Genomic DNA, 19,521 nt, shown 5'->3' with positions numbered 1-19,521 from the left:
CTCTGGATGGACAGCGAAACTGTCAGCTCTTTATAAAAGTAAGTCCAGTTGTGTTGATTCACCCTTTTTGTTTGAGTCTTGATAGAGTGACGTGCGTTTGCCCGTGTTACGCAGTGACAGGAGCCTATAACCGTTTCTATCAGTTTTGACGTTGAACACAGTGATTCTGCTGTACGAATTAGGGCTGAACGATTTTGCCAAAAATCAATATTGCGATTTTTTTCAATCAATGTTGCGATTTAGTTTTATTGAGATTTTCCGCTAATAGCTTTTTGTTGCAATACAATTAAATATTTACAACTGATTTAATAAAGTATTACTTACTCTTAAATCCTTTATAATCTCATGGAATATAATTCAAAATAGTCTACATAGTCATTTAGCCTACATCATTTCAAATAAGCTTATACTGATTTTTTTTTTTTTGTAAATAGCCTAAATAATTTCTTGCCATTTGCTCTTGTGTATTTGTCAGTGGTTGTGAGATAAGTTCTTATCTTTATCCAAAACATTCCCAAAAGTGAGCCACAAAGGACTCTGAACATCAGCTAAGGATCAGCTGAATCCAGGGGAAAGTTTCTGTGATCAGAGCATCAGAGCGTGTAGCGCTGCAGCTAATGCAATGCTAACGGAGGTAAAAGCAATAGTCCTGAGCGGTGGCTGCTTTATATGCGCTGATATTTTCACAGTACATCCACGATCTATCGCGCACCTTAAGTAGACGGAGAAGTAAACAAAAGCAGGCGGTGGAGCGCGGAGCGGACGTCAGTGGCGTCTCTCGCCGCTACATTCACTTCTATGGGCCGCGGACATCAGCTGCATGGGCCGAAATCGCGTGCCTCTGCGATTTCGAAATCGCGTTGTGTAAAATCACGATTAAATTGCAAATGTGATTAATCATTCAGCCCTAGTACGAATGCTCTCATTCTCAAAAGGAAATGAATGAATGAAATGAAAATGAAAAAAACATTTAGTTTGCAGGACAGCAGTTTATCATCCCGCCCGCCCGCTCCCACATTGTGATGCCCCACCCCCCTCCCGCAATGAGCTTTTAAAATGTGTCCCTCACCGCACTCTTTTGTGTTGGGTCCTGCACTCAACTCTGACCTGGGTTACAACTGGTTTAGTCTAAGTCCTGGTTTAGTCCAGGTTCAGATCCTCAGACCATGGCTCGGCCATCTCGAATTACAAAAGTTTACTAAGTGATTGTTTTACTTCTGCATTTGAGCTGAAGTGGTTAATTATCTGAGCACACGCTCATGTTGCTTTTTTTAGACTCGCTGTGGTCATATATGGAGATAACAAAGTACAGAAAGTTGGCAGCGAAACAATTTTTGTTTTTCGATACTGCCCCATCCTGGACCTTTTCATTTAACAGTGCCCATTCCGACATATGGCTTCAATGAACTTTTTCCAGAATAATAATGAAGATCTCAGTTCTAAAGGTTTGAGTGAAAACAGCTCAAACTCTTCTGACGTCAATATCGCAGCTGTCGACACGAGAGAAACTTGTACAACAGCAAATCTTCTCAGAGCAACCAACATTTTAAAAGTACATTAAGAGTCAGACTTACATCTGCAGTTCATCCATTGTTCTCCAGCAGGACTCAGTCTGAAACAGACACAGAATCAGATCCACAGTTTGTTTGTGTCGACTGTAATAACTGTATTAACTGTGTAATAACTGTGTAATAACTGTGTAATAACTGTTTAATAACTGTGTAATAACTGTATAATAACTGTCCTCACCTGAGAGTGGAGAGTGAGCAGTGGGGCTCCTCCTGTAGAGCAGTCAGGAGCTTTACTCCTGTGTCTCCTGGATGGTTGAAGCTGAGGTCCAGGTCTGTCAGATGGGAGGGGTTGGACCTCAGAGCTGAGGCCAGAGCAGCACAGCCTTCCTCTGAGATCAGACACCCTGACAGTCTGAACACACAGGGTTAAACAGAGTCATAGAAATGACAAACTCACAGAGATGAAGAGTAAACCCTCTGACCTGAGCTGCTCCAGTTTACAGTGAGGACTCTTCAGTCCAACAGACAACATCTTCAGCCCTGAGTCCTTCAGGTCGTTCTTACTGAGGTCCAGGACTGTCAGACTAGAGGAGCTGAGGACTGAGGACAGAGCTTCACAGCTTCTCTCTGACAGGTTACAGCTGCTCAGTCTGGAGAGAACACACTGTTTTAGGAGAAGTTTAGAAGGTTCATACTTACATAGACCTCACTCACAGAGCTTTGTTGGAGGCTTTGACCACTGGCATCAGCCTCAGCAGAGCCTCCTCGGAAGCACAGTATTTCTTCAGCTCAAACTGCTCCAGAGCTTCTTCTGATGACAGTAAGATGAAGGCCAGAGCTGACCACTGAGCAGGAGACAGTCCACCTTCAGACAGACGTCCTGAGCTCAGGTACTGTTGGACCTGCTCCACCAGAGAACCATCATTCAGTTCATTCAGACAGTGGAGCAGGTTGATGCTTCTCTCTGCAGACACTTTCTCACTCAGCTTCTTCTTGATGTACTCAGCTGTTTTCTGATTGGTCTGGGAGCTACTTCCTGTCTGTGTCAGCAGACCTTGGAGAAGGCTCTGATTGGTCGGCAGTGAAAGACCCAGGAGGAAGCGCAGGAACAAGTCCAGGTGTCCGTTTGGACTCTGTAAGGCCTGGTCCACAGCCGTCTGGTGCAGATGTTTCAGTTTAGGTGTGACTTTGAGCAGAGTGGACTTCTGTGTTTTTGTGGAGAGCAGGTTGACTCCAGTGTCGATGAAGGTCTGATGGACGTGAAGAGCAGCCAGAAACTCCTGCACACTCAGATGGATGAAGCAGTAGACCTTGTCCTGGTACAGGCCTGGCTCCTCTCTAAAGACCTGTGTGAAGACTCCGGAGTACACTGAAGCGGCTGCAGCGTCCAGCCCACACTCGCTCAGGTCACTCTCGTAGAAGATCAGGTTTCCTTTCTGCAGCTGCTCAAAGGCCAGTTTTCCCAGAGACTGCACCATCTTCCTGGTGTCTGTACTCCAGTGTGGGTCTGTCTCAGATCCTCCTTCATACTTGATGTTCTTGACTTTGGCCTGAACCACCAGGAAGTGGATGTACATCTGAGTCAGGGTCTTGGGCAGCTCTGCTCTCTCTCTGGTCTTCAGCACATGCTCCAGGACTGTGGAGAGGATCCAGCAGAAGACTGGCATGAAGCACATGATGTGGAGGCTTCGGGACGTCTTGATGTGGGAGATGAATGTGTGGGCCTCGTCTCTGAACCTGTTCCTGAAGTACAGCTCCTTCTGTGGGTCGCTGAACCCTCGCACCTCTGTCACCATGGAGACGCACTCAGCAGGGATCTGATTGGCCGCCGCGGGGCGTGTGGTTATCCAGAGGCGAGCGGAGGGAAGCAGGCTCCCCCTGATGAGGTTCACCAGCAGCTCCTCCACTGAGGCGCTCTCTGTGGGCTCCGTCAGGGCCTTGGTTTGGGTGAAGTCCAGAGGAAGTCTGCACTCGTCCAGACCGTCAAAGATGAAGAGCAGCTGCAAATCTTCAAAGCTGCTCACTTCTTCTGTTGCTCTAAAGAAGTGATGGAGCAGCTGCACCAGGCTGAAGCTCCTGTCCTTCAGCACATTGAGTGCTCTGAAAGTGAAGGGGAACAGCAGCTGGACGTCCTGGTGGGCTTTGCCTTCAGCCCAGTCCAGACTGACCTTCTGAGTGAGCAGTGTTTTCCCGATGCCAGCCACTCCCTTTGTCAGCACTGTTCTGACGGACGCCTCTGTGTCCGCGGGGCCTTTAAACATGTCTTCACATGTGATGGCCGTCTCTGCTCCGCCTGCTTTCCTGGAGGCTGTTTCCATGTGTCTGACCTCATGTTCCTGGTTGACCTCTGAGGCCCCTCCCCCTGTGATGTAGAGCTCTGTGTAGATCTGCTGCAGGAGGGCGGGGCTTCCTGCTTTAGCCACGCCCTCAAACACACACTGACACTTCTGCTGCAGGTCACGCTTCAGTTTACGCTGAAGAACTCCAGAACATCTCCCTGAATGAAGACACAGACAGAGCCTGAGTCTCAGAGAAGATCAAATGACTGAGTGAAATGGACCTACTGCTCCACAGACGCTCAGCCAGCTCCTTCTGCTGCCTCCTCCTCAGGAAGTTCACAGTGATCTTCAGAAAAGCCTCTCCATCCTCATCCTCATCAGGCTCTAAGCATTCTGGGTGATCTGTGCTCAGAGCCTTGTGGAGCTTCTTCAGCTCCTTCTGGACAAAGGTGAAGATGTCCTCCTGCAGAAGCTGCACAGACACATTAGAAACAACACAAATGCAGTCAGTGTCAGATCTGTGTGAAACAAGTCCATTCATCTGAACATCTCCAAACTTCAGTGAAGGACACACCTTAAATATGGAGTCCAGCTGAGTGTGATGTTGCTGAGCTCTGACCTCTGGAGCCTGCTCCACTCTGCGACAGAGACACAACAAACACCTCAGGATTCAGCTGTTTCTCTCACACTTTCAGAACCTCATGAAACCACTGTCTGTCCTTGTGTTTAAACAAACTCAATCTTACAGATCTGAGGAGAAGTTCAGTGGGCTCATCATGGACCAGTCGCTCTTGAAGGACTCACAATCGGGGCCTGGTTCAGAACCTTCTGGTCTTTATTTGACAAAACAAAAAAGATTAACGGCATTAAATTTCTATGTGTTTTGTTTTGTCAGTGCACTTTGGTAAATCAGGAAAATAAACATATCTTTGATAATGTATGTGGAGCATTTATAACAATTGTAATATTTCACTATTTACCATCTTCAATAAATGTTGAAAGTGGTTTAATAATAATGACTTACTGTGGTCCATGTTCTGCTTTAAAGTCCATAAAATTACTCTCAGAGGGATCACTTCTCATTGACACCGGGCCGGCTCCAGGAGCAGGTCTGTGAACACAGAGCAGAGTTTAGAGGCGACTCCGACACGATCGATGTTCAGGTTACTTAGTAACCCAGGTTCTCTGAGTGGAGTCTATGGGTGTTTCTCAATCGTGAATCACTTCATAGGAATCCACATCCTTAAGTTGTGTTTGAATTCACCCGGAGTCACAGTCAGACACAGCTGTGAACAATAAGCTCATGAGGTCCGTTCAGGCTTGTATCAAGATCATTGAATGAAGACAGTATTAGAATAAACATTATTTCGAAGCCCATAACTGATCATAGAACTGTTATTATTAATATACAGGTTTCCGGCGTTGGAGACATGAAGCTCCTCTTTTGGGAAAGTGAATTGCTCTTTTGAAACAGAGATGCAAAAATTGTCAGACTAATCCAACTTTACTGGCATAAGGCTCAGTCAGAGGTTCTGTTTGTGAGAAAGTGGGAGCTTTGGAAGACTAAAATGTGTAAGAAAATATAGCAGTGATCTGGTTAAATCTAAATCGTTATATGAAGAAATAGTTATTTGGGAAAGAACAACTTATAGTGAATGTGCATTTTCAAGAACTCCAATCACAGCGTCTGAGCGATTTAGATCATCCATGTTTATGCTCATGTTAAAATGCTCTGATGATCATATTTACGAATGCATTTTACATTTTCACTAAATGTTTACAACATAGTGATAATGAGCACAGCATACATGTTTGGGGCCTTTGACTTCTATGAATTGAATTTTTCTGACCTTTTGATTCAAAGTTTGAGAGCCGCTGGTCTATAGCCCTCAGTTTAGCCGTTAGCGATAACACACACGCTCTGTTTGGCTGCGCACGTGCAGGACATGCGCAGAGAGCTGAAATATTGAGAATGAAGTGACTGTTTCCTTCTCTCAGAAAAACGTGCTATACATGCACTTCAGTCACGTGACTTCTGTTGTTCTAGCCGCCATTTTGAACACCGCTGGCTAATGCAACAGTATTTATCTGCGTCAACTAGTTGAATTCAAGATGCTACATCAAAAAATTGCACACTTGAGCAGATGAGCTGAACAGACAAACAATGAAGATCGAAACCTTGGGATTTAATCCTTATAAACTGTCTGGAGATTTTTTTAACAACACTTAAAACCAGTGACAGTTCACCGCATCTGACGTTTGCGGACATCTGTCGACATGTATGTGGTCCATAATCCCTCTCGTTACACCGGTGATGCCGGACTATCACTGCTTTACCTCAGGATGGATCACGGATGCAAAGATACATCAGGTGAAGAAGCACAAAATGTTCTTGGTCACAGGAAGGGTAAGTAATAAACAGATAAAGGTATCTGCCTTATGTGAACGTTAGCATGTGTCGCACTCATCTCTCTCAAACAGTAAAGCTATGAGGACTGTTATTTTGTTTTAGTCCACTATGAGTCATGTTTTATCGGTAGTTTATGGTTTTATCAGCTATGGATCGGGGTAAAGTTAACACGTTTACGTCGCTCTCCCCAACAGGCAGTTCACACGGGTCAGTCGGCGACATTTTAACTTCCCCCGCCTTTACCGAGCACATTTCCTCCAGTTTGGCTTTACCCAAAGCTTTTGGCCTGGAGCTACAGCCTAGGCCAGAGTATATTCATGTAAACAGATAGCCTAGCGTTTGTTTGTAGCCTAGCCTCGTTTACGCTACAAAGTTTCCTCATTGCTTCACTTACCTGAACCAAAGTGCTCACTGCACAGCTGGGAGTCGGCTGTGGGTCCAGTGGTCTCTCCTGAGGGCAATGATCCATTTCTGTCGACGAACTGGACTTCAGGAATCTTGTAGAAAGCGAGTCCCTTCTTGAGACAGGGTATTGTACATCCCACAGCGCCACAGGTGGATGGCCTAACAACGGTGTTCGGTGCTTCGATATTCAAAATGGCGGCCACAACAATGCGTGACGTCACAGGAAATGCATGTATAATTCTGATCGAGCTGTCACCAAGTCTGTGTCTTTTTTTAAAAGAGCCACAGGCATCACTTTTCCTACCCTAAAGTCTCTTATGATGAGCCTAATGGTCGTTGACGACATGGCTGTGGTTTTTGAATGTTCTTTATCTTTGAGATGGAGACACAGCGGAGAGAAAGAAGTGAGCTTCCACTCACAGAATACAGATCTCTGAGCACAACTTCACCAACATATAAAGTTTATTGTATTTTTAGGCCCGAGCGCCATACATGGCGATAGGGACTATTGTTTCTGCAACGCAGGGGGGGCACCAGGGGGCGCTTCGATGGCGTACGGAGTGCACAACGGACACGACAGCGACCTCCGACCACGACAGACGCATAGGACTCGGCCAGAGCTTTCCGAAAATGTCTAATGTGTGAAAACAGCTACAATGGAAAAACGCCTATATTGTTTTTGCTCAGAATATTATTATTATTCTATCCGTACCACTTTTTAAAACTGGATTTTGACACCCTGAACGTGCGCGAAAACTCAATTAAAAATCACCGAAAAATTCAGTCTGGTGAACAGTTTATGAAAATCTGGGTGTCCAATGTGGGACATGCAAAATGGCACAACAGCGCCACCTGCAAAATTGAAAAAAAAATTCAATGACGGAGAGCCTCCACCAACTTGGACACACACTCGCGCCTTTGGGCACAGACATTGTCCAGGTCGTGACCAGCAAAAAACATCATTATGACCCCGCCCCCTGACAAACAGGAAGTCCCCTATTTTGAGTGGAAAAATGAGGAAAAGTCAAATTGCCTCCACGCTGATGTCGCATTTGAACGAACTCCTCCGTGGGCGTTTGTCCGAATGAGCTTCTGATCGCTTCTAACTCATCTACACATGTTGGGGATCAAAAGTTATCCACGGGCCTTAAGTGGGTTTTAAGTGGTTCTAAGTGGTCCCACCCATCCTCCGTGGAAATGGCCAGAGGTCTCAGCCAGGCAGCATGGTGGCCTCTGTAAGACTTTTCTCTGAAATTCGTCAATTTTCCAAATTTCCTCCTTTATTCACAACGGCTACAATTTTAGACTCTTACATATTTATACTACCCCTCTGTCACAGAAAGATGCTTCAATTTCCATGGTTTTGCCTCCAAAATCAACATTTTCTAAAGTTTATAGTAACAGGAAGTTTAGTTTACCCGTTTCCTGTCCGTCCCTCTGTGTGTTCCTCGTACTATATCGCTCTCAACGAAATATTCTTTATATGGAGGGTGCTGCTGGGCTGGTGCACCCTCTCATCAAATCTTTGGCCGGTCAGAGGAATTTACCCTAATTAAAAAGAATGAAATATATTAATGCTTAAGCTGTAATTTCCGTTTTCTGCAAATACACAAGTGCAGTCTTTCATAACATTAATGTTAAATTGGCTGCAGAATTCACTAAGCTTGTGAAGCTCCATTGGTAGAGTGCCGGGTTCCTATATGTGAGATTGATGGATCAATCCCAGCCATCAGCTTTTTTTTTTTTTTCCTTTTGGACTCGGTACTTTCTGGTCCCACCCTCATGACAAATGGGGAAATGATCCCTCTCCTCCAGTGGGGTGCTGAGACCTAATTTTGGCCTTAGAATTGAGAGAACCCTCACCCTCATCAGGCCCATGTTTGTATGGACTTATATCTCAGTAGTAGCAAGGTTGTCTTCAGTGAATGAGCTAGTCCTAACACAGCCTTCACACTTTTCTTATGCTTTCTCATTTTACATGGACCACCGTACACATTGTCTCAGCCATGAGTGCGGGTGTTTCATAAGATATTCTTTTGTTCTACTAATACATTGTCTGTGCCTGTATAGTGTCATGGGCAGAGCATTGGGTTTATAACCAAGGGGCCCCTGGATCAATTCTTACCTTCATAAGTTTTTTTTTTTTTCTTTCTTTCTTTCTTTCTTTCTTTCTTTTTTTGGCCCTTTCTGGGAAGAACATGATTTACCGCCTATGGTCCCACCCTCATGAAAAATGGGGAAATGTTCCCTCTCCTCCAGTGGGGTGCTGTCCCCTAATTTCGGCCCAGAAATTTAGTGAAGCCTTGCCCTCATCAGGCCCATGTTTGTATGGACTTATATCTCAGTGGTAAAAGGTCATCTTAGGTGAAGGAGGTAGCTAGTCCTAACATTTCTAATGCACGGGGAGTTTCATAAGACATTCTTTTGTTCAGCTAGTATTTTAATTGTGCCTGTATAGTGTCATAGGTAGAGCATTGGGTTCATAACCATGAGGCTGCTGGATCAATTCTGACCTGTACTATTTTTATCTATTTTTTTTTTCCTCGGCACCTACTGGAAATTACATAATTCAGAACCTATGGTCCCACCCTCATGAAAAAAGTGGAAAGAACGCTTACAGAATTTACATAACTAAAGACATGGCAGGATAGTAGGGAAACTATTGAGGCAACACCAGGGACTATGTCGAAAACAATCTAGAAAATGGAGGAGGAAAATTGACCAAAAATTACCTCTCCTCAGGTGCTGGGACCTAATATTGGAGCGTTATTCTAGAGAACACTAGCCCACATCAGATCAACGATAGTATGTAGTTATAGCTCAGTGATTGTGTGCTGGTCTCTGGTATAGGAGGTTGCCAGTTCAAACACTGCCACGACAATTTTCCAATTCTTTGTTTTTTCACATGATTCACATATTTTCGAGCCTGATAAAAGTACACAATGAGAACCAAGTAATGTGACACAATTGTGTATTCCCTTCCCCCTCTTCACTCGTGCAGCCCATTGCAGAGAGGTGTTCCATTTAAACACCCCTCTGGTTCGTTCCACATTACAGTAAAACGTGTCTTCCTACAACAAGTATGAAAAGTTTGATGCAACGTCTTTTTCTGATTCTCCTGTATCCGTTTGTTATCTTTGATAGACATACATTACTTATAGGCTTGTGTTACAAGCTTCATATCTGGAACAGCAGCCCAGGCTGAGGACAGGGGGCCTTCAGGCTGAGGCAACAGTGGGCCAGCACCAAAGCTACTTGGGACAAGAGTGAGGCCGGTGTGTGACAAAGGCTCAGGCGAGAGTGGGATGGGCTAGCAGGCGTAAGAGAGTGGTTTGGGTGTGAGACAGAGGCTAAAGCAGGTTTGGGTGACAGCAAACGTGGGCATTCGCAAGTGGGGAGGTCGCCAGGGGCAAGAGCGATCAGAAGGGCTCACAAGAAGCATAGCAATCGGGGGACTCGCATGGGGCGACAGCGAGCAGGGGCGATTGCAAGGGGGGGAATGCCAGGGGCGAGGGCCGCACGACGCCGCTTGCGGCTTTAATGTTATTTATTTTTTCATTTCTATCCCAGAGCTGCACCTTTAAGTAACAGCTTTTCTCTCCTTAAGCCCAAGAGTGAACTGAAGAGTCATCAGTGCAAGAGCAGGGAATGACTTACTGTGGACCATGTAGTATTTCAGAATCTCCATAGTGTTTGTTGGAGCGGTCACTCCTCGCTGACACCGGGCCGGTCTCAGGAGCAGATCTGTGACACAGAAGTGACATCAGCTACGCTTTCATCAAAGAACATGTGCTTCTGTCTGAATCTGCATCATAACTCCACATCACAAAAGATCATTTACAAGTGTTTCCATCATGGAGTTGTTGTGGATGATGGCAGTGGTTTCCATGGTTACGCTCCATGGTTGTGTGTGATTTAACTCTAAGTGCAGCCTTTTCTGTTCTCGTTTTATTGTCGGCCACATTAATGTATCAGAGTGAGTTTGTTTTTACCTGTAATGCAGTGAATAAATGTTCATTTATGTGACACATGTTAAAGCTAAAAAAAAGTATTTTACCTGCTCTGAAAACAAAAACTATCCCTGAGTGTGATTTCTATGTTTTCTAATTGAGGTCGAGCAGCTTTGGCCAAACTCTAATAAAAATGCATTTTCATTTTGAACACAAATCTCAAAGTGCTAGAGAAAATCAGAGCAGTGCAATTTAAAATCCTACAAACACCAATAAAATAACAGTGCATTAGTCACAGAGCTCTGTTAGAATGAACTCAGCCACACAGACAATGATGTTCCTGCACATCTGGGATGTAGATTTTTGGACTAGACCGGCCACTGATGGATTATTTTTATTTTATTTGTCCTTTATTTATCCAGAATAAAACTCATTGAGATTAAAAAACGTTTTTCAAGAGTGTCCTGGCCAAGATGCAGGGGAAGAAGTCTACACACCTTACAATTCTGAACACATAATCACAAATAAACATTACATAATTAAATCAAGATTAAACTCAGATAAAACAGCTGCATGTAAAAGACCAATAGTGATTTAAAAGTGTGAAGTTTGAATGAAGTTTTCTTCTTCTCTTCTGTCCTCTCCAGTCCAAAGCTCCGCCCACAATCATGTGTTTGTTTTATTCACTATATGAAATTTTATGCTTTAAATCTGTTTCCATCTTCCAAAATGTGCACTTTGTAAACATCTAAAACCATCTGAAGCGAGTGGATAAACTTTTCCTGTGTGTCCATCACTCGTTACTAAAGCGAAACTTCAAACTGTGCTTTAAAGTCCAGTGATGGAAACACAGTGAGTGTTGGAGCTGACTCTGACATGGAGGACAGTGGTGGATCTGACCTCTGAGCTTCAGGCCGGTCAGTGGCTTTAGAAGGAACGGCTTCGTCCTCTCTGACCTCTGGCTCCTCCATCGTGTGTCCAGTTCTGCCTCTGAGGCTGAAGCTGAAACAGACCAGGGGAAATAAGGTTCAGTTTAGTGGAGGAAAAAGGCCCCGTAAAACATCATCAAAAAGACAAGGAAACAGTTCCATGGTGTTTGGGACACCAGGAGGCCTGGGGCGAATGTAGTCAGTGAGTGAGGAGTTGGTGGTGGTCAGAGGGGCCGATGGCACAGACTGGCTGCCTCTACTCCAGGGCAGATGTGGCTACAATAGTAGCTTACCACCATCAAGTATGGAGTGGAAGAATAATGCAAAGTAAAGGGTCTTTGAGTGTCCAGAAAAGTGCTGTATAAAACTGTTACGACCGGGTCTGACACAACATATTTACAGAAGGACACGGACAAAAAAAATAATGTTATTTTGGTTTCTTTAAAGTTTCTGTTAGAGATGCTGGAAAGAAGGAACCTCAGGAAGCAAAAGCCCGGACCACCCCGTGCCCCAAAACAAAACCAAAGTAGCAAATGAAAGGTGGACCTGGTGATCCGGCCAAACAGAAACACAAGGTGCAGCAGCAGGTCAACCCTGTGGGGCTGTAGAAGCCACTGCTGACACCGGACTGAGGAAAAAGTCAACAATAATCTAAACCCAGAATGAAAGAAAACTAAAACAGGACAGCTGGTCCCACCAGGACAAACGGAACAAAAACCTATGGCAGCAGGGCAGGCTGTGACATGCTGCCGGCTGTCTGGAGCTCGCACTGGAGGAGCGAGGAGAGGAGGAGCTAAAATAATAAACATGAAACTGAGCACTTCAGATCTGATTAAAGAGTCAATAAATCAGACTGTAGACAAAAGGCCAAGAACCAGGAAATGAAGGGAGAAAGAATCAACCAGACGAATGACTAAACCAGGTCTAAACCAGGTCTTAACTAGGTCTAAAACAGGTCTAAAACAGGTCGATCCCAGAGCAGGGGTTGAATATGATAAGAGCAGTCGAACCTGAGCGGATCCACAGAGTCCACCGTGTCCCAGAGAAAAGTGCGTCTGACGGAGAGACTGGTTTGTGTGTTTCTTCCTGGTGTGACTCAGAGCCGCACCTAGTTTGGCTGCGGTCCAGGTGGGCGGGGCTTGAGTCCAGGTGGGCGGGGCTGCAGACAGGTGACAGGAGGAGAGGCTCATATAGCAGACAGTGATGAGGGAAGAAGGAGAATTACCCTGAGGCTGAAGCTGTGCACTCCAGAAATCTCCCAAAACAAGCCGGTTTGAACCTAAAAGTTTATGCTTTTAAATAATGCTAGTTTCTTTGTGACTTCAACTGAACAATTCAGCAAAAAAGCCAAAAGCACCAATAAAAAAAAAAAAAGAAAAACATCTTTTTTCTAAACATGGGCTCCTTGTTCTCACGACGGAGCACATTTTGATATTAGAAGTGTTTAGGAAAGTTTGGGATTAGTTTGGGCAACTATTCAACTGAAATGTTGGCACTAAACAAAAATTATTCATTCAACAAATATTTTTATGTTGACGTATCAAAAACAAATGAAATAATGGAGATGAATGCACAGCCTGAGCTCCCAAATTAATTATTTAATTTCTTAGTACATGATGCGACGTTTCAGGCAGTATTAGCCCTTCATCAAAACCCTTGTGAATACCACAAAAACATATATTTGCAATTTATCATTCAGGACAGATACTTTCCCCAATAAAATGAAAACTGCTAAAGTTGTTCACTTTACAAATCAGGAGACAGACATGTTTAGTAATTACCTGTTTCATTGTTGCCACAATTTTCCAAAATTCTAGAAAAACTCTTCAATAGTCGAGTGAAAAAAATCATAACTAGGCATAGATTACTCCGAGTGTCAATGTTAAGAGCTCCACAGCCTTGGCACTTATTGATAGTTAAAGTTGAAGTTGAACAAATATCATCTCTCGATTAAAAACTTTACACAACAGAAATATTTGTGGATTTAAGAAAAGCATTTGATAAAACAGATCACACAACTCTACTAATACAGCTAGAACTCTACAGTATCAGGGGTGTAGCCTTACAATGGTTGAAGAGCGATCTGAGTGAAAGAACACTAGATCTGAATGTTTACATATAAATTGAGGAGTTCCACAGGCATCAGTATTGTGGCCAATGTTTTTTATTCGATATATTAATGATTTGTGCCAAGTGTCATCTACATTAAAGTCATCTATATTAAAACCCAAATTGTTGGCAGGTGATATAAATCTGTTTTTCTCTGGCTCAGACCTGAATAATGCAGAAATTACTACCTCATTGGATGGTACAAATACAACACACTGTATATGAGATGCCACAATTACAAATCTAATGTTCATAAAATATAAAAACACATCATCAGTGAAGGTGCAATATATCAATATCAACAGCAAAGACCGACAGTGCCATCTACAGTCACAAGTCCGTATTACAGCTATAGTATACAAACTATAGTTTGACTAAATGTTTGAACAACTGGGTGTCACCACTGTTCTCCATCCCTGTCTGTAAAAAACAACCTGCCCTGGGACGACAGATGAAAATCAGCCATGATGGCAACTCTGGCATTTTAGATGTGGACTTTGAGGACTCATGTTAACTAATATGCACAGTCCCATCTGAAATAAATAAACAAGAAAATAGTGATAAACATGAAACTGAGCACTTAAGATCTGATTAAAGAGTCAATTAATCAGACTTTAGACCAAATTGGAAAAAAACAGGAAATGAAGGAATAAAGACTCAACCAGACTAAAGACTAAACCAGGATTAAACCTGGACTAAACCAGGACTTAACCGGGTCTAAACCAGGTCTATCCCAGAGCAGGGGTTGAATATGATAAGAACAGTCGAACCTGAGCGGATCCACAGAGTCCACCGTGTCCCAGAGAAAAGTAAGTCTGACGGAGAGACTGGTTTGTGCGTTTCTTCCTGGTGTGACTCTGAGCCGGACCTGGATTGGCAGCGGTCCAGGTGGGCGGGGCTTGAGTCCAGGTGGGCGGGGCTGCAGACAGGTGACAGGAGGAGAGGCTCATACAGCAGACAGTGATGAGGAAAGAACGAGAATTACACTGAGGCTGAGCAGAGCAAGTAAAGAAAACAACAGATGGTTTTCTGGGTGAACTGTAAACACTAAAGTGAACGTCTCGCTCATAGACATGTTCTTGCTGCGTGTCTTCCTGCCCCTGACAGTTAAAGTCCTGCCCCTGACAGTTAAAGTCCTGAGGTAAACTCTTCTAACCTACACATTTAACCCCACAAATGCACTTCTGATGGAAACGCCTTTATGGAGCTGTAAATAGAGCTTTGTCGTCTGGAAAAGTGAAGCCAGTGCCGACTATGGCGAAGCAAGAATGTCCGTTTTATGGCATTTCTATCATTTCTGAAGTTTCTCCACAATAAACAGATGATTAGATGATGCTCCCATGCCCTCAGGCAAACGTTTCAGAGTGTTAAAGCCTCACACCAGCAGATTGAACAACAGTTTTTACCACCAAGCTGTTCCATCACACATTAGCACCACATTGTAACTGCAACTACTGTTTTTGTTTATGTCTTTTTATTTTTGTGACTTCTTATTATTGAGACTTTGAGAGCCAGACAAGTTTCATTCTGCTTGTGTGTAATGACAAATGAAGCATTTCGATTCTATGTTTAGTGGCCGTTAGAGGTGAGTCCCTCAGTAGAAGTGGGGAAAAAGTCAGAGTTTAGCATTAGCAGCTACACTTTTTCTACATGTTATTTATATTGAATTTAAATAACATAGGTATAAAAAAAAAGGACAGTTAAAGCACCGGTCCCGAAAAGCAGGTATTGCTAAAGTAGTGGAATAAAAAGAAAACAGGACCCTAGTCAGAGGTTAGCATCAGTAGCTAAAACAGAATTTAGCATTAGTGTCTAAGAGTTCAGCATTCAAAGTGTAGCATCAGCAGCTAACAAAGAATTTACCATTAGCGGCTAACAGAGTTTAGCTTTTGCAGCCAACAGAGTCTAGCATGATTGGCCATAACAGAGTTTAGCATTAGCGGCTAAAAGAGTATCGCATAAGTGGCCAACACAGTTTAGCATCAGCGGCAAACAGTCAGAATTTAGAATTAGCGGCTAACATTCAAAGTTTAGCAATAGCAGTCAACACAGTATATCGTCAGCAGCCAACATAGTTTAGCGTCAGCGGCAAACAGTCACAGGTTAGCATCAGCAGCAAACAGTTTAGCATTAGCGACAAAAAGTAAGAGGCTAACATTGGCAGCTATCAGTCAAAGGTTAGCATTAGCGGCTATCAGTCAGAGGTTAGCATCAGAAGCCAACACAGATTTTAGCATTAGCAGCAAAGGTTTAGCATTCAAAGTTCAGCATCAGCGGCAAAAAGTCAGAGGCTAGCATTAGCAGCTAAAACAGAATTTAGCATTAGCGACAAACAGATTAGCATTTAGAGTTTAATATCAGCGGCCAACAGAATCAGAAGTTAGCATTAGCAGCTAACTTATTCAGAGTTTGGCATTAGTGGCCAACAGAGTTTAGCATCAGGAGCCAACACAGAATTCTGCATTAACGTCAAACAGAATTTGTCAAACACAGTTTAGCATCAGCAGCAGTCAGAAATTAGCATTAGCAGCTAACAGAGTTTAGCATAAGCAGCTAGCAGAATTTAGCATTAACGGCAAACACAGAGTTTAGCATCAGCGGCCAACAGAGTTTAGCATTAGCGAAAAACAGTCAGAGGCTAGCATCAGCAGCTAACACAGAATTTAGCATAAGCGCCCAAAGAATTTAGCATCAGCGGCCCACAGAGTTTAGCCTCACTACTTATCTGGTCTCGTTTACCATCCGTAACGTCGTAAATGTAAACATTCCTCCATTACCGGTGACACGGGGGCGCTAGTGTGTTAAAGCCTCCTCTTCACTGGGAGAGTCGTCGTTCTGGCAAATACGGATTTTGTTTACAAAAACTACCTGTACACAGGGCTGATCATCACGTGAACTCACACCAAGAGGGAAACCCGCGAGCACTTCTGTTCTGGCGAGTGCCGTTTCTGTGCCTGGAGCAGCGTCTGGCGCCGGAGCCGGCGGAGCCACAGTGTCAGCCGGACTCACTGTGAGTGGTAGTTTGGGGCAAACCCGGACCGGATCAGGACCGAACCCGGACCGTAGTTAATGTGAGCCTGGGGTAACACTCAATGCACATCTGCACATCTGCAAATACACTCACTCTGTTTTCTACGTCAAACTGTCGTCTTTATCATAGTTTAAACATGAACATTAGCCACTCCTCACCGGCATGAGCGAAACACCAGAATCAGCCAATTCACACAAGCATCAGTGACTCATGGATGAATGTAGGGCTGCACAATGTACTACAAAAATAATATCTCTATCGTAAGAAGCCACAATCTGTCGCTAAATTATTACAGATGGACACATTTATTATTTTACTTCCGGCGTAAAATAAAAAGTTTCCCTAATATTTGCTGAAAAACAAACGACTTACAAACTGTGTTTAAATTAAATGGCACATATTACATGACAACAGTTTAGTCAAATGTTTTTCCTGATATTGTGCAGCTCTACATATAAGGATGTAAATGGACGAGGTAAATGTGTGGATGTAGAAGGAGGTTGTAGAAGAGAGAAGCAAAGTGAGAGAGTCTGTGAGAAAGGTATGAATGTGCGTGCGTATGTATGCGGAGGATGTATAATAAAAACGTAGTCACTCACCGCTGACGTCTTCATCAGACGCTCGTCCAGCAAAGTAGCATCAATGATGGGGGAGGAGAGCAAGAGCGAACCATAACCCTAACCCTACCAGCAGCACCAGCAGCACCAGCAGCACCAGCAAAACCAGCAAAACCAGCAAAACCAGCAGCCACTCACCGGTGACGTCTTCATCAGATGTTTAGCTCCAGCAGAGTTTACTCACCCTGTGCTCCTCTGGTCAGAAAGTCCTCAGCCCGTGATCCAGCGCTGGATTCTCTGAAAGAAAAGCATTTAAAATCACATGACTCCAGACCTCACCAAGCCGCCACTCGAAATCTAGAATAATTAAGACACAAATCTGGACCAGGTGAGGATTTTTCTATCGTTCAGATTAACCTCTGGTTTTATCTGTCGTTCTCGCTGCAGTTTACACACATTTCTTCCATATTTCACTTTTTAAAGATGAGAAACCACATTTTATTACAAAAACCTATAACACTGACATTGTTTTTAAAATGGAGGAGCACAGACGGGCCTCTCAATGTTCTCCTTAACCTCTTACCCCCCACCTTAACCGAGCTTTACCCAAACCTGAGAAAACATGACGAAAAGCAATGAAAAAAGGAATGAAAAAGCCACAAAAACATGACACATGTGGCGACAACATGACAAGTTACAATCACTTTTGTAGGTCTTAGCTTTCAAATGAGGCGTTGCACTGTCGCTCTCCAGGTGAGAAGCTTTTAGATTTGGGTAAAGCTGAACAGGAGAAAAGGCGCTGGGTTAAGGCGGGGGCTAAGAGGTTCAAACATGTCTTTGTGGAAGTGTTGGGCCCAGGTCAGAGTCAGGGCCGTGTTTCAGTCTCAGTCGCTCCTGATTTCACACATTTCTGATGATTGTAAAAGTTCAAACATCATTTTACATTTTAGCTCCTTTAGTTCATTTAGACGAAGACTAAAACTACATTCAAACATGTTGTAAAATTAACACTGTCCATAACAAAGGCCAGGGTCAAACCGGTCTGACCAGGTCCAGGTTTTGGGACCGACCTCTGGCTGTGGCCAAAGCGCTGACCCGTGTCTGACCAGTGTCTGACCCGTGTCTGACCCGGGCCCGACCCGCGTCTGACCCGCCTCTGACCCGCGTCTGACCCGCGTCTGACCCGCGCCTGACCCGCGTCTGACCCGCGCCTGACCCGCGCCCGACCCGTGTCTGATGTGACTGAACAGACTCTGGCTCCGGTGAGGAGAGAGTGGACAGCCCTCACTATCCACACGCAGGTCATAGGATTTAATATTTCACAACATCATACCGCTGTGCTATAAGGGGATTTGACCCATATTAGCATTTTGCCGCTGTTAGCGCCGCTTTAGCTGGTGTTAGCATAACATTAGCATGTAGCTTACCTTCATAGTTGTCTTCAGCGGTTTCTTTTCTGTTCTAACACAGCTCGGCTCCTCTGAATGATTCCATAACTCCCTCCAGAAGCAGCATTTGTCCACATTTGTTCTCATGGCGGCTCTAAAAACCTTTAATGAGGATCTGTCCCGCGTGCTCCTCCGTGGGGGCCCGGGGGCGGCGCGGTCAGGTCGCGCTCATTAGCCTCACCTGTTTCCTTCAGTGAAGAGGTCATTCCTGCCTTCACAATAAAAGAGCACTTCCTGTCTGACAAACTTTCACAACAAATGGCCAGTGTTGGGCGGGTCAGTCTAAAGCAGGGGTGTCCAAACTACGGCCCGCGGGCCAACTGCGGCCCGTGGCCCACTTTTATTTGGCCCGCTGCAAATTCTAAAAACATAATATCATTTTATTTTATTATTTTTATTGAATATATGTATAAAATAAATGAAAATCCATTAATAGAAAGCTGTGATGAAGGCTGTGTTTTACTTTGAGCATATTTAATTAAAATGCATAGTTATATATCTGACCTCTACTGAGTGTGGCCCAGTTGAAACAAAAAAACAACAAAACACCAACAACAACATGTTTAACTAGAAGCTTTTGTGATTGATTTGCATAAACTGTTTAATTTGCAGTGAATGTAACGGTTGGAGTGGAGTTCTGACGATGGTTTGGGAAAAACCCACCATATTGCCCCCCCTTCAATAAATTACCGCTCACGTTCTATTTTCACCACAGTCTATCTTTCATTATAACATTCCACAAGTGAGTATAGTGATTATATGAACCAAAGTACTTCAACAACAAGCCTATTATAAGTTTCTAAAATACAAAACTTCTCAATAACCAATGATTAAACCTTTTATTAAAACCTTTTATCATCACTATTTCATAACATATATTGTTGCTCACATC

At 43.9% G+C, this 19,521-nt stretch overlaps 1 protein-coding gene across 1 annotated transcript in view; it reads right to left on the bottom strand.

Moving 5' to 3' along the window:
• Positions 1 to 19,521, bottom strand: part of LOC306960557 (NACHT, LRR and PYD domains-containing protein 3-like) — a gene marked incomplete at both ends in the record, with an annotated part of 243,675 nt that overhangs the window by 103,581 nt on the left and 120,573 nt on the right. Inside the window, one exon of the mRNA XM_079552991.1 lies at positions 4,365 to 4,428. Within this exon, the coding sequence (XP_079409117.1) occupies positions 4,365 to 4,428 (64 nt within the window). The remainder of the gene's footprint in view (positions 1 to 4,364; positions 4,429 to 19,521) is intronic.

Source organism: Gobius niger (assembly GCF_951799975.1).
Source record: "Gobius niger genome assembly, chromosome: 3".
Classification (NCBI taxonomy): domain Eukaryota; kingdom Metazoa; phylum Chordata; class Actinopteri; order Gobiiformes; family Gobiidae; genus Gobius; species Gobius niger.
The sequence above is the reverse complement of the archived record's forward strand: the minus strand, read 5'-3'. Positions and strand labels throughout refer to the sequence as shown.